Genomic DNA, 13,401 nt, shown 5'->3' with positions numbered 1-13,401 from the left:
GAAGGGAATTCTACAACTGGAGAGGGGATGCACAAGGGGACAAATTCAGAGGAACAGAGGGTCGGGGTGGGGGGGGCGGTTGGGTTGTAGGGCTAGAGGAAGTTACAGATATAGAGGGGCAAGGCTATAAAAAAAGGGTTTAAACATGAGGATCCGGAACAATGGACTAATTTGACTTCAATTTGTCACTTTAGAAACAAAGCTGAAATCAAATCAGTATGTAGTCAAGATGATCAAACCCAGGGGCTACTCATAGCCAGAGGCCAATTCACAGGCACATGCAGTCCAACCTGTATAAAAGTACTTGCTCTGCTATTTCTGTTCCCAATAGCAAAATTGAAGAGAAAAGGCCAGCACACAGATTCAAAAATGAGATTTCTGCAGCTATACAGACATTTTTTTTTATTTCTGAAAGCTTTATGCTTTTGCCACCCTAAATGTAAATGTTGAAACTACAAAAACGATACTCCAGTGCTACTAATGTCCAACAATAACTTGCATTTATCTAGCACCTTTAATGTAGTAAAATGTCCCAAGACGTTTCACAGGAACATAATTAGACAAATATTGAAACCGAGCCAAAGAAGGGGACATTAGAACAGGTGGTCAAAAGCTAGTCAAAGAGGTAGGTTTTAAGCAGCGTCTTAAAAGGAGCAGGTGGAGGCAGAGGGGTTTAGGGAGGGAATTGCAAAGTTTAGTGCCAAGACGGCTGAAGGCATGGCCGCCAATAGTGCGGTGAAGGATGTGGGGGTGCAAAAGAAGCTAGAGTTGGAGGAACACAGAATTCTCAGAGGGTTGTAGGGCTGGAGGAGGTTACAGTGATAGAGACGGGCGAGACCACAGAAGGATTTGAACGTGAGGATGAGAACTTTTAAAATCACTGTTGGACCAGAAGCCAACGTAGTTCAGCGAGCGCAGGGGTGATGAGTGAATGGGACTTAGTGTGAGTTAAGCTCATCCAAAACTCTGCTGCCTAAGTTTACGGAGGGTACCAGATGGGAGGCTGGTCAGTGAAGCACTGGAAAATTTGATTCTGGAGGTAAAGAAAAAGCATGGAAGAGAATTGCAGCAGCAGATAGACTGCTGCTGAAATAAGAACATAAGAAATAGGAGCAGGAGGCGGCCATATGGCCGCTCAAGCCTGCAACACCATTCAATAAGATCATGGCTGATCTTCGACTTTAACTCCACTTTCCTGCCCGATCCCCATATCCCTTGATTCCCTCAGAGTCCAAGAATCTATCGATTTCAGTCTTTAATATCCTCAACGAATGAGCATCCACAGCCCTCGGGGGTAGAGAATTCCAAAGATTCACAACCCTCAGTGAAGAAATTACTCCTCATCTCAGTCCTAAATGGCCAACCCCTTATCCTGAGACTATACCTACTAGTTCTAGGCTCTCCAGCCAGGGGAAACAGCCCCTCAGCATCTACCCTGTCAAGCTCCCCTCAGAATCTTGTATGTTTCAATGAGATCACCTCTCATTCTTCTAAACTCCAGAGAATATAGGCCCATTCTACTCAATCTCTCCTCATAGGAGAACTCTTTCACCCCAGGAATCAATCTAGTGAACCCACGTTGCACTGCCTCCAATGCAAGTAGGAGTACTGTGTATAGTTTTGGTCTCCTTAGGTAAGGAGACCAAAACTGTACACAGTACTCCAGGTGAGGTCTCACCAAAGCCGTGTGCAATTGCAGCAAGACTTCCTTACTCTTGTCCTCCAACCCCCTTGCAATAAAGGCCATCCTAATTGCTTGCTGTACCTGCATGTTAACTTTGTGTTTTGTGTACAAGGACATCCAATCCCTCGGAACACCAACATTTAATAGTTTCTTACCATTTAAAAATTATTCTGTTTTTCTATTCTTCCTACCAAAGTGAATAACCTCATATTTCCCTACATTATACTCCATCTGCTACCTTCTTGCCCACTCACTTAACCTGTCTATATCCCTTTGCGTACGCTTTGTATCCTCCTCGCAGATTACTTTCCCACCTAGCTTTGTATCATCAGTAAACTTGGATACATTCCACTCGGTCCCTTCATCTAAGTTATTAATAGATTGCAAATAGTTGAGGCCCAAGCACTGATCCTTGTGGCACCCAACTAGTTACAGCCAGCCAACCTGAAAATGACCCATTTATTCCTACTTTGTTTTCTGTCCATTAACCAATCCTCTATCCATGCTAATATATTAACCCCAACCCCATGAGCCCTTATCTTGTGTAACAACCTTTCGTGTGGCACCTTATCGAATGCCTTTTGAAAATCCAAATATACTACGTCCACTGGTTCCCCTTTATCTACCCTACTAGTTACATCCTCAAAAAACTAAGATTTATCAAACACGGTTCTCCTTTCATAAAACCACATTGATTCTGCCTAATCATATTATGATTTTCTAAGTGCTCTGTTACACCACGTCCATAATAATGGATTCCAGCATTTTCCCGACAACTGATGTCAGGCTAACTGGCCTGTAGTTCCCTGTTTTCTCTCTCCCTCCTTTCTTGAATAGCGGGGTTACATTTGCTACCTTCCAATCCAAGTGGACCATTCTAGAATCTAGGGAATTTTGAAAGATCATGGTCAATACACCCACTATCTCTGCAGCCACCTCTTTTAGAACCCTAGGATGTAGGCCATCAGATCCAGGGGATTTGTTGGCTTTTAATCCCATTAATTTCTCTAGTACTATTTCTCTACTGATACTAATTACTTTAAGTTCCTCACTCTGAAGATAGATACAAAATATTTGTTTAACGTCTCTGCCAATTTCCTTATTCCCCATTATAATTACTCCTGTCTCAGCCGTTAAGGGACCCACGTTTACTTTTGCTACTTCCTTCCTTTTTACATACTTGTAGAAGCTCTTACTATCTGTTTTTATATTTCTTGCTAGTTTACTCTCATATTCTATCTTCTCCCTCTATCAATTTTTGAGTCCTCCTTTGCTGGTTTCTAAAACTGTCCCAATGCTCAGGCGTACTACTCTTCTTGGCAACATTATAAGCCTCTTTTTTTAATCTAATACTTTCCTTAAACTTCTTTAGTTAGCCCGGATGGATCACTTTTCCCGTGGAGTTTTTATTTCTCAATGGAGTGTACATTCGTTGAGAATTATGAAATATTTCTTTAAATGTTTGCCATTGCTTATCTACCATCATATCTTTTAATCTAATTTCCCAATCTGCCTTAGCCAACTCTCCCCTCATACCTATGTAATTGGCTTTAAGTTTAAGATTCTAGCTTCGGACTTAAGTATGTCACTCTTAGAATTTCCCATTAAGTTCATCATATTATGATCAGTCTTCCCCAGAGGATCCCTTATAATGACACTACTAATTAACCTTGTCTCATTACACAAGACAAGATCTAAAACAGCCTGTTCCCTGGTTGGTTCCACAACGTATTGTTCTCGGAAACCGTCCAAATGCATTCCATAAACTCATCCTCCAGACTGCCTTTGCCAATTTGATTTGTCCAGTCTATATGAAGATTAAAGTCCCCCATGATTATTGAATTGCCTTTGTTACAAGCTCCTCTCATTTCTTGGTTAATGCTATGTCCAACAGTATAACTACTGTTAAGGGGCCGAAAACTACTTCCACCAGTGTCTTCTTCCCCTTGTTATTTCTTATCTCCACCCATACTGATTCTACTTCCTGATCTTCCAAGCCAAGATCCTTTCTCACTACTGTCCTTATGTCATCCTTTATTATCAGAGCTACACCCCACCTCCTTTTTCATTTTGTCTGTCTTTTCAAAAAGTCAAGTACCCTGGAATATTTAGTTCCCAACCTTGGTCACCTTGCAACTATGTCTCAGTAATGGCTACTAGATCAAATCCATTTATCTCTATTTGTGCCATTAATTCGTCTATCTTGTTACGAATGTTTTGTGCATTCAGTTAAAGCGCCTTTAATTTTAACTTCTTACTATTTTTCCCTGATTTGACCTTATTCGCTGATCTTATTCACTGGTCCCAGCCCGGTTTAAGTGCAGTCCGTCCCAACAGAACAGTTCCCTCTTTCCCCAGTACTGGTGCCAGTGCCCCATGAATTGAAACCCTGTCTCCCACACCACTCTGAGCCACGCATTTAACTCTCCGATCTGTTTGACCCTATGCCAATTTGCGCATTGCTCAGCTAGTAATCCAGAGATTATTACCTTTGAGGTTCTGCTTATTAATTTGGAACCTAGCTCCTCAAACTCCCTCAGCAGAACCTCATTCCTAGTTCTACTTATGTCTCTGGTTCCTACGTGGACCACGACAAACGGATCCTCCCCCTCATGCTCCAAGTTTTTTTTCAGCCATGAAAAGATATTCTTAACCCCGGTACCGGACAGGCAACACAGCCTTGGGGACATCCGGTCGTGTCTACAGAGAACAATATCCATCCACCTGATATACTATCCCCTACAACCACCACATTCCTTTTCATTCCTTCCACTCGAATGGCCTCCTGTAACACGGTGCCATGGTCAGTTTGCCCATCGTCCCTGCAGTCTTTGTTCTCATTCACACAGGTAGCAAGTACCTCGTACCTGTTGGACAAGGTCAAAGGCTGTGGTTCCTCCACCACTGCATCCATGAGAGAGAAATCTTCCAACGTTCCCAGACAGTAAACACTCATAGAATAAGATTAAAAAGGGAATAAAAAACATCCTCGTTTTTCTCCGCTTTTTTCTCCTCCTTCTCCCATCCTTCAGCACCAGCTCCTGCTTTTGGCTACTTGATAACAGGCTTCTTCTGCGTCTTCTCCCTCCACCCTGCTGCCGAATGATAGGTTACTGATTCTCGGGAATCCTTCACATCAAAATATTTGACTGAAGATTTAGAGCCTAGAATGGAAGTTCTTTCCACTTTCAGGTCAATTATAGCAAATAACGTATTGTCTGAGCATCTTCTTTACGTATCATAATCTGAGATACCAGAAAAAGCAAACCATATTGTGAAATTTACTGAGTGGAATGACTTGATCTAAAGAAATACCCCATACCTTTTCATCTAAAGCTTTGTGGTGTTCAAATAATGATTTGAGTGCTTTGAGAACTTCTACTTCACTGGATACACCTGCTGGCGACTGAGCTTGCCTCTTTACTACTGTCATTCTGAGCGACCGTTCATGTCTGGAAACAAGACATTCAAGGTGTTCTAAAAGAAGCTACAAAACAAACAAAAAAAGGTGATACAATATTTAATAATTTTCCAGACATACCAATTTCAGTAGAAACATTTAAGTCACAGAATCTACTTGTCTCAAATGAATTATTAACACTTATAATTAAAACACTATTTTCATGATCCAATTTTGTAGGTTCCCTCCAGCAGGAATTAAATGAAGAACGTGCATTCACAGAACAGATTTTGTATATTTACAGGGCTCTTCATCACTATCACCTCGATTGACAGCAATTAAGACAAGAGGTACCAATTGAGGTACCAAGCAGGAGCACACCATTGTGACAGTAACCCCTACAGCCCTGAAGGCAGCTCCACAGATGCCAGCAGCCTTCTGATATCTTGCCCAAGTGGCTAGCATTCATGGGGTTGGGGAGAAAGAGATAAGGGAGAGAGAGTATCCAACAACATCCGCACACATATGCATTGCAGCAGGGCTCACCGGATCACAAAGATTCCTAGCTCTTCATCTCGAATACTTGGCAGTCAAATATAGTTCCCCCACTGCAACATCTGCTCAGATCAGCTCATTCAGCACAAAGCAGAGATGGAATCTGAGAATTTTCTAATCTGTACGACTCTTTTTCACACCACAAAGCACATTTAACCACTAAGTTGTGGTTATCAGCAGTCCTGGGATTTTAAGGTGCGTTTTTTAAAAAAAAATTAGAGTACTGGAGCTTTAACGGCTAGAACAGAATTTTGAAAGCACTGAAGTTAAATTGCTCATCGATTATATTTGACACAATTATACTTGTATAACAATTTCAATTTGTTGACAAACTGGAAAATATCTAGAGGGATTTTCAACCAATAAATATTTGTGCAGTTCGAGCCTTGAAAAGAAGTAACTGTACAGCTCTATAAACAAAAGTTTTAAACTTGCAATGAAGTTGCTTTGGCCCCCTCCCAAGCAGAATCACCACTTTTTTTAGGTTTGCAAGTCCAAACACAAACACCCTTTACAGTACTTAACCTTAGCTTCCAGGATCCGAGACTGCTCATTCAGTGGGCAGGGGTGGGAGGGGTGATGAGGAAGAGGAGGTTAAAATGCTGGAATCTATGGCTATCCAACAAATCACATTTCACTTATAGTCTGGGAAATGTAGAAGTAATAGTGAACCCGCCCATCTCATGACAAACTAAAACAAAAAAAAAATATTTACTTCTTTTAAAAGAAGTGACATAGAATGCTGTACCTGAAGAGCCTAGGGTTGCCAACCCTCCAGGAATGCCCTGAGGTCTCCAGGAATTAATGAATAATCTCCAGGACACTGCTGCGAGCAACCCAAGAGAAAAAAAATCATAGGGCAATAAAAAAAAACTGTTTTTAAAAAAAAATCTTTGAACACTTTTGTTTACAAGTTATAAAAATATTGGATCTGGGGGGAAAAATGGCTGTTAGACTGACAGTCAAGAGTCATCCAATCGGGTAATGAAGAGTCCATTCGCTTTCCAATTGGAAGGGGTGCACCGCGAGTATGGACATGTCGGGTGCCCAATGGCAGATGTGTAGGGGCAGGGTGGTTGGAGGCAGGAGGCCATGTGATGACACCTCCAGGAATATGTCCAACCAGAGTTGGCAACCCTAGTAGGGCCTATAAATAGCAACTCCATTAGCAACCACTATTATAGTTACAAGTTAATGCAAATTAAATGAACCAATGTTATATTTTGAATACTTATAGTTTATTTACCCGAGTGTTATTTCTTTCTGCTTTCAGTTCAGAAATTTCTTCTTCCCGTTCCAGCAGATGCTCTCTGCATACATTTAACTCTTTTGTAAGTGCTGCAAACTCCTGGAAAAGAAATATGTAACCTTTTTAAATTGCAGGCATTCACTGCTTAAGCAGCACTACAAACCAGAAAAATCTAGCTCTCTCCATTCCCCAATTCGTAAAATAGAAGTATTTTACCTCTTGGGACTCGTTCACATTGTCCCGAGTGCAATTTACAGCTATTTACCAGAAATGCAAGGCCATCCTTTGGTCTGCTCATTACTTACCAGAGAAGGATGACTAGTTACCTGGCAAATGGAAACGGCAGATCAAATATATGTCATTGAGTCAACTGTAATCAATAAACAACTATAAATGGTACAATGTTGATAACTCTGCTCAGGAAGGGGCTTTCATCATTTTGAACTGACATCATTTTATACACAGGCTCATTTTGTTTCTCCACCCCTGAATTTCCTACTCTCCCGTCCTGCAGATGTTAACTCCTTGTTGGGGAATAATTCCAGGGGTGTCAGCAGCCCTTCAGCACATCATCCAAGTGGCTATCCTTCATTGAGGAGCCTAAACAGTAAATGTCAATAGAATATCTGGCCATCACAGCCAAGTCAAACCTTATGCTCATCGGACAGTGACATGAACTTTCCAGCAGGGCAAAATATACTAATCAGGAGCAGGTATCTCTTTAGCACAGGGGCACTACGGCGAATTGTAGCACCCTCTACTACTGCTGTGGTTGAGATCACTTTCCTACGCACCGCCACCCACCCCCCCTCCCACCGACTAATAGAAAACAAAATGCAATGGCCCTGATATTACATTATGAATAATAGCGAATAAATACTTAACACACTGATCTTGAATTCCTCTCTCCGCATTTTATCTCAAACTGCAATTTCAGGGCCAATGCCATTTTAGGTACATTGACATTCTAAGTTTGCAAGCTAGAAATAGGAAAGTGTTTGAGCATCGTGAAACACATGGCAGAGAAAGCCATCAGACGTTTGGTCTTGTGTTGCAGAAATTTGGGAGAGAGCCATGCCTCGTGGAAGCTGACCCATTTCCCTCAAGTGACAACAGCACACATTCTGCTGGATAATGAAACAAAAATGCACCACCAGCCTTTTCATGCCCAGCAGGAAATGCAGATCTATTAATTTACAAACACATCCACATTTTGTTCTCAGGTGGAGTTGGCCACAGTGTTCCAAGATGTTTTTATTTTCAGGAGCCAAACTGAAAAAGGCCCTCCATGAGAACTGGTAGACACAGAATGATCAAGTTCTCTAGGACTTGAGCACACAATCTGGGTTGACTCTTCAGTGAGAACGTACTGTACTGTTGAAGGTGCCAATTTTTGGATGAGACTTTAAACCAAGTCAGTTTAGGTGGATGCAAGATTCCATGGCACTAATTCAAGAGAAGCAGGGGAGTTCTCCAGTGTTCTAGCCAACATTTAGCCCTCAACCAACACCACAAAACACGTTAACTGGTCATTCATCACGCAAAGGGTTGTGGGAACTTGCAAACTGTTTACCTTGTTTGCTTACAAAGCTTCAAAAGTAATTATTTGACTGTGTACTGCTTTGGGATGTCCTGAAGAATTGAAAGGTCACACCCACACACCCACTCTCTTCCATCTGCCCCAGGATGTACTAGAAACACATGTACTTCTTTTTGTATAGAGTCGTCAGCCTCTGGAACATGCCACCAGTACATGCAGTGAGTGTGCATTTGCAGCAGACTGTCAAAAGGGAATTGGATGAGTTTCTGCAAGTGGAAGTCATCTTGAGTTATAGAAGTAGGAGGGTTAAGTGGGACTCATGGTATCAGTCACTGGCTTCCTGAAATGTGCTCGATTGCCTTCAGGGGTCAGGGAGGAATTCCCCATAGTCGGAATCTCCCTCCTGCAGTTGGCAGCAACCTTTGAAAAAAAATGACAACTTTATCGGAGACCCACATGCTCATGCCTCACGAGCTGCCATCAGTTTCAAGTCAAAAACTTAAAGGCCAGAACTGGAATCCCTCCATTGTAGCAACTGGAAGTGGAAGAAGTAAATAGGAGAGTGCAGCATTGGAAGATCACAGGGTTCCATTTGAGTGCCACTCCCCTGGATAACTCAACATAATGTGATAGGGGTACAAGAGCATACATGGCATGTGTGAAAATTACTGCTATTACTCCAAAAATTGAACATGATATACATTACTCAGGCCTCAAGAATTCAAGATTATACAGGTGTACCGGTGCTTATTCCTTGGTACTTCGAATACAAAGAACTTTACGCATTACCAGCAATGTTCTAAACAGAAGAAAATCATTCTGTATGTAATGATACTGCATATAAGTTCCATGCTGAATTAATATTTAATATATTACAAATGAATTATTCAGTTCTCAGAACACAGGTGTTTCGCAAAATGTCCGTATAAACAGCATTCACTGTAGATATAGTAAAAGAGAGCAGACAGAGGTGAAGAAAAACTAACTGGAAAGTAAAATGGAAGTAACATAGGCTCAGCCTAGACAATGAAAATAGTTTATTGGCAAGTACTTAATTTGGCACCAACACGTCTCATAGTAAGATTGTGCAGTTTGTTCAGAATGTCATGAGAAAGAAGCACAGGGAACTTGAGAGTGAAAGACAGTAATGTTTTTCAGTTACAAAATGTTGTAAACTTGCATGCATTTTTTAAAATTGTGGGCTTTGAACCAATAATATAAACAAATTGCTCCTACTTGAGTAGCGCAAGGAATTTGAAGAAATACATTCAAGATGAGACTCTGGAAAATCAGAGCTCCAAAGTGAGTGCTCATGCAGTTTAGAGATTAATTTTTTTAAATAATTAAAATGTGCAGTAAGTCTAGATTACAGTTAAGATGATGCCATTATATAACTATATCTTGGAGCACTTTTTAAAATTAAAAAGATGGAATTGCTATTATGAATTATCGAAAAACAAAACAAGCCAATAGTTATACAATATAAGCAAACCTACTCTGACATTTCAGTACAGTTCACCATACAGTTGGAAATACGTAGCTCCAGTAGAAGCTATGCAATTTGTCTTTCACGCAGCAAATCTGTCATTCTCTTACCTACAGCAATACAAAGTCACTACAAGGCAAAGTGACACCACAAAAAACTTCGGGTACTTCTATTTTTGTATTAAAACCACAAAACTGCAGGTCCTGTACAGCAGCTGAGTTATAAGCAGCCAATGTGATTTAACCCTTAAGCCAGTTAAATATATGTCAACATCAGATTAAAAGTCAAGCTTACTTTTCCTGCATTAAAAAATAGACCAGCTATCTGCTATGGGAGCATTAACCTGATCCATTGTAACAGTGCAACAGACTTAACTGTTACAGATGACTTTTTCAAAAGTAAATTAATGTTACAGTATAATTGTAAGCTTCTATAGAACTTTTTCCCAACGGATTAGAGTCACTATTTTCTCAGTACAAATTCAGTATATAAATTGCACCATTACTTAAAGAGTACATTAAAAATAAAGGACAATTCAAATTATGATTTTTTTTGTCATCTGCAAATTATTTATATGATCCATGAATGGAAAAAGGGTGCCACGAGTAGGAAATTAGCCTCCCCCTCCTCTACAGTTAGCATCACTAAAAAAAAAGACCACTTGTTACAAAATCTACTATATGTTCTACACCAGAGTTGAAAAGATAGCAGAAGCAAAACAAGAATTAAGCAGTTACAACCTGGGTCGATAACAATTTGGCTAAAATAACAAATGTCAGCAGGAATTGTTTGTTGTCTGATTTATCAGGAAGATCAGTCAGGTGGCTTGAAATATGGCATTTTTTGCCATTTAATAAACTCAGATTATCAACTGCTGCTGTGGCCTGGATTTAGGAAGTATGCAATCTAGTTCACAACTCAAGGACATTAAGGTAAACCAATCAGAATCAAAGTGAAAAGAAAGTCACACCCACAAATTAGAATCAGAACGGTTACAGCACAAAAAGGAGGCCAATCGGCCCGTCGAGCCTGTGCCGCCCTTTCCCTGTAGCCCTGCAAATTTCTTCCCTTCAAGTACTTATCCAATTCCCTTTTGAAAGTCACGATTGAATCTGCCTCCACCACCCTTTCAGGCAGTGCATTCCAGATCATAATAATTCGGTGCGATGGTAAAAAAGTCTTTCCTCATGTCGCCTTGGTTCTTTTGACAATCACCTTAAATCTGTGTTCTCTGGTTCTCAACCCTTCTGCCAATGGGAACAGTTTCTCTCTACTTACTCTGTCTAGACCCCTCATAATTTTGAGCACCTCTATCAAATCTCCTCTTAACCTTCTCTGCTCTAAGGAGAACAACCCCAGCTTCTCCAGTCTATCCACATAACCGAAGTCCCTCATCCCTGGAACCATTCTAGTAAATCTTTTCAGCACCCTCTCTAAGGCCTTCACATCCTTCCTGAAGTGCGGTGCCCAGAATTGAACACAATACTCCAGTTGTGGCCGAACCAGTGTTTTATAAAGGTTCATCATAACTTCCTTGCTTTTGTACTCTATGCCTCGATTTATAAAGCCCAAGATCCCATATGCTTTTTTAACCGCTTTCTCAACCTGCCCTGCCACCTTCAACGATTTGTGCATATATACCCCCAGGTCTCTCTGTTCCTGCACCCCCTTTAGAACTGTACCCTTTAGTTTATATTGCCTCTTCCTACCAAAATATTGCACTTCGCGCTTCTCTGCGTTAAATTTAATCTGCCACGTGTCCACCCATTCCACCAGCCTGTCTATGTCCTCTTGAAGTCTATCAATATTCTCCTCACTGTTTACTACACTTCCAAGTTTTGTGTCATCTGCAAATTTTGAAATTGTACCCTGTACACCCAAGTCCAAGTCATTAATATATATCAAGAAAAGCAGTGGTCCTAGTATCGACCCCTGGGGAACACCATTGTACACCTTCCTCCAGTACAAAAAACAAATGTTCACCATTACTCTATTTCCTGTCACTTAGCCAATTTCGTAGCCATGCTCCACTGCCCCTTTTATTCCATGGGCTTCAACTTTGCTGACAAGCCTATTATATGGCACTTTATCAAATGCCTTTTGGAAGTTCATATACACATCAACTGCATTGCCCTCATCAACCCTCTGTTACCTCATCAAAAATTTCTAAAAATTAGCAGAAATAATGTTGCACGAGAAATACTGTAATGTTACAAAATGTCATCATTTTCCATTCCAGAACAGTCAAAATGACTTCTGGTCACTTATAATACTGAAAGGAGAATTTACTTTAAACATTGAGTACATTTTTATCTCAATATACTTGGCGATCGGACAAATCCTGTAGTACAATACCAAAAATCAGATAAGCATGCATCCCTCTAAAGAAAGTCTTGACAAATATAATTTCTTTGGGGTTTAAAGAAATAAATTGAACATCAAGGATTATCCCAGACTAAAATCATGCAATTTATTTGATTATTCTTTAGAATTCTTAATCTCTCCTCTTCCTCCCCTCCAATTCTCACTAAAGGGCACTCACCACCATGCAGTCATAAGATATGACAATTTGGGCTAGGAGATACTTTTCAATGATCAGCAACTTCATTACTAACTGGTCACTAAGAAAAGCAATTCAAGTGGGATGGGACAGATGATTAGTGTTTCTGCAAAGAGCTCCATCTAACAGTCCAGTGGAGATTCAACTTATAACAGGCCTGGCATTTGAACTTGTGACTGACTGATAAAGGAGTGGTGGAACATTTCTCACTTAAACATTTGTAAGATAAACCAAGGGCTTCCTGCAAGTAATGTACCTCAATTTGATTTTTTTGGATGCGCTCACAAAACCATTTAATACACATTTCAGATGTTGTCTGCAACAGAGTATACACAGATGAATCAACTGAGGTTTGTTATAATGCTGAAATAACACTGCTAGTAGCAACAGTATTAAAATCACCAATTTGAGGAATAAATGCATGATATATCCTCTTAATAATTTCCAGATAAATGTAATTTCAAAGAACGATCTGCCAACCATATTTGCACTTCAATTAAAAGTCACACTGAAAACTGTATATCTCACATGATCAGTTTTTAAACAATATCACCAAGTAAATCAAAACTTTTTAAATGGTACAGATCACACTTGTCTTATTCACAAGTTCAAGCTCTTCACTGCAATCCAGTACATCCCCTTCAGCCATCTCAGCTCTATTCACTGGGCTTTCTTCCCTAACCCTTTCCATCCTGCTATGTTTAGTTCAGTGGTAGCATTGTTGCCTCAGAGTCAAAAAGGTGGAAGGTTCAAGCCCCACTCCAGTACTTAACCACAGGTGCTGCTTTTCAGATGAGCTGTTAAACCAAGGTCCTGCTGGCCTGCTCAGATTGACATAAAAGATCCCACGGCACTTTGGGATGTAGGACATAAAAGGCACAATATAAATACTTCCTCCTACTATTGCTCAGTATCTTAGCGAAACCT

At 40.5% G+C, this 13,401-nt stretch overlaps 1 protein-coding gene across 8 annotated transcripts in view; it reads right to left on the bottom strand.

Annotated features, from left to right (window-relative positions):
• LOC137328046 (liprin-alpha-1-like) overlaps window positions 1-13,401 on the bottom strand; it is a 128,121-nt gene that overhangs the window by 63,127 nt on the left and 51,593 nt on the right. For all 8 annotated transcript variants that reach the window (XM_067994151.1, XM_067994142.1, XM_067994145.1 and 5 more), the window contains exons 2-3: window positions 6,886-6,987; window positions 5,007-5,171 (exon numbers count right to left, since the gene is read on the bottom strand). In XM_067994151.1, the coding sequence (XP_067850252.1) occupies window positions 5,007-5,171; window positions 6,886-6,987 (267 nt within the window). The remainder of the gene's footprint in view (window positions 1-5,006; window positions 5,172-6,885; window positions 6,988-13,401) is intronic.

The sequence above is a fragment of the Heptranchias perlo genome, chromosome 12 (assembly GCF_035084215.1).
Source record: "Heptranchias perlo isolate sHepPer1 chromosome 12, sHepPer1.hap1, whole genome shotgun sequence".
Classification (NCBI taxonomy): domain Eukaryota; kingdom Metazoa; phylum Chordata; class Chondrichthyes; order Hexanchiformes; family Hexanchidae; genus Heptranchias; species Heptranchias perlo.
The sequence above is the reverse complement of the archived record's forward strand: the minus strand, read 5'-3'. Positions and strand labels throughout refer to the sequence as shown.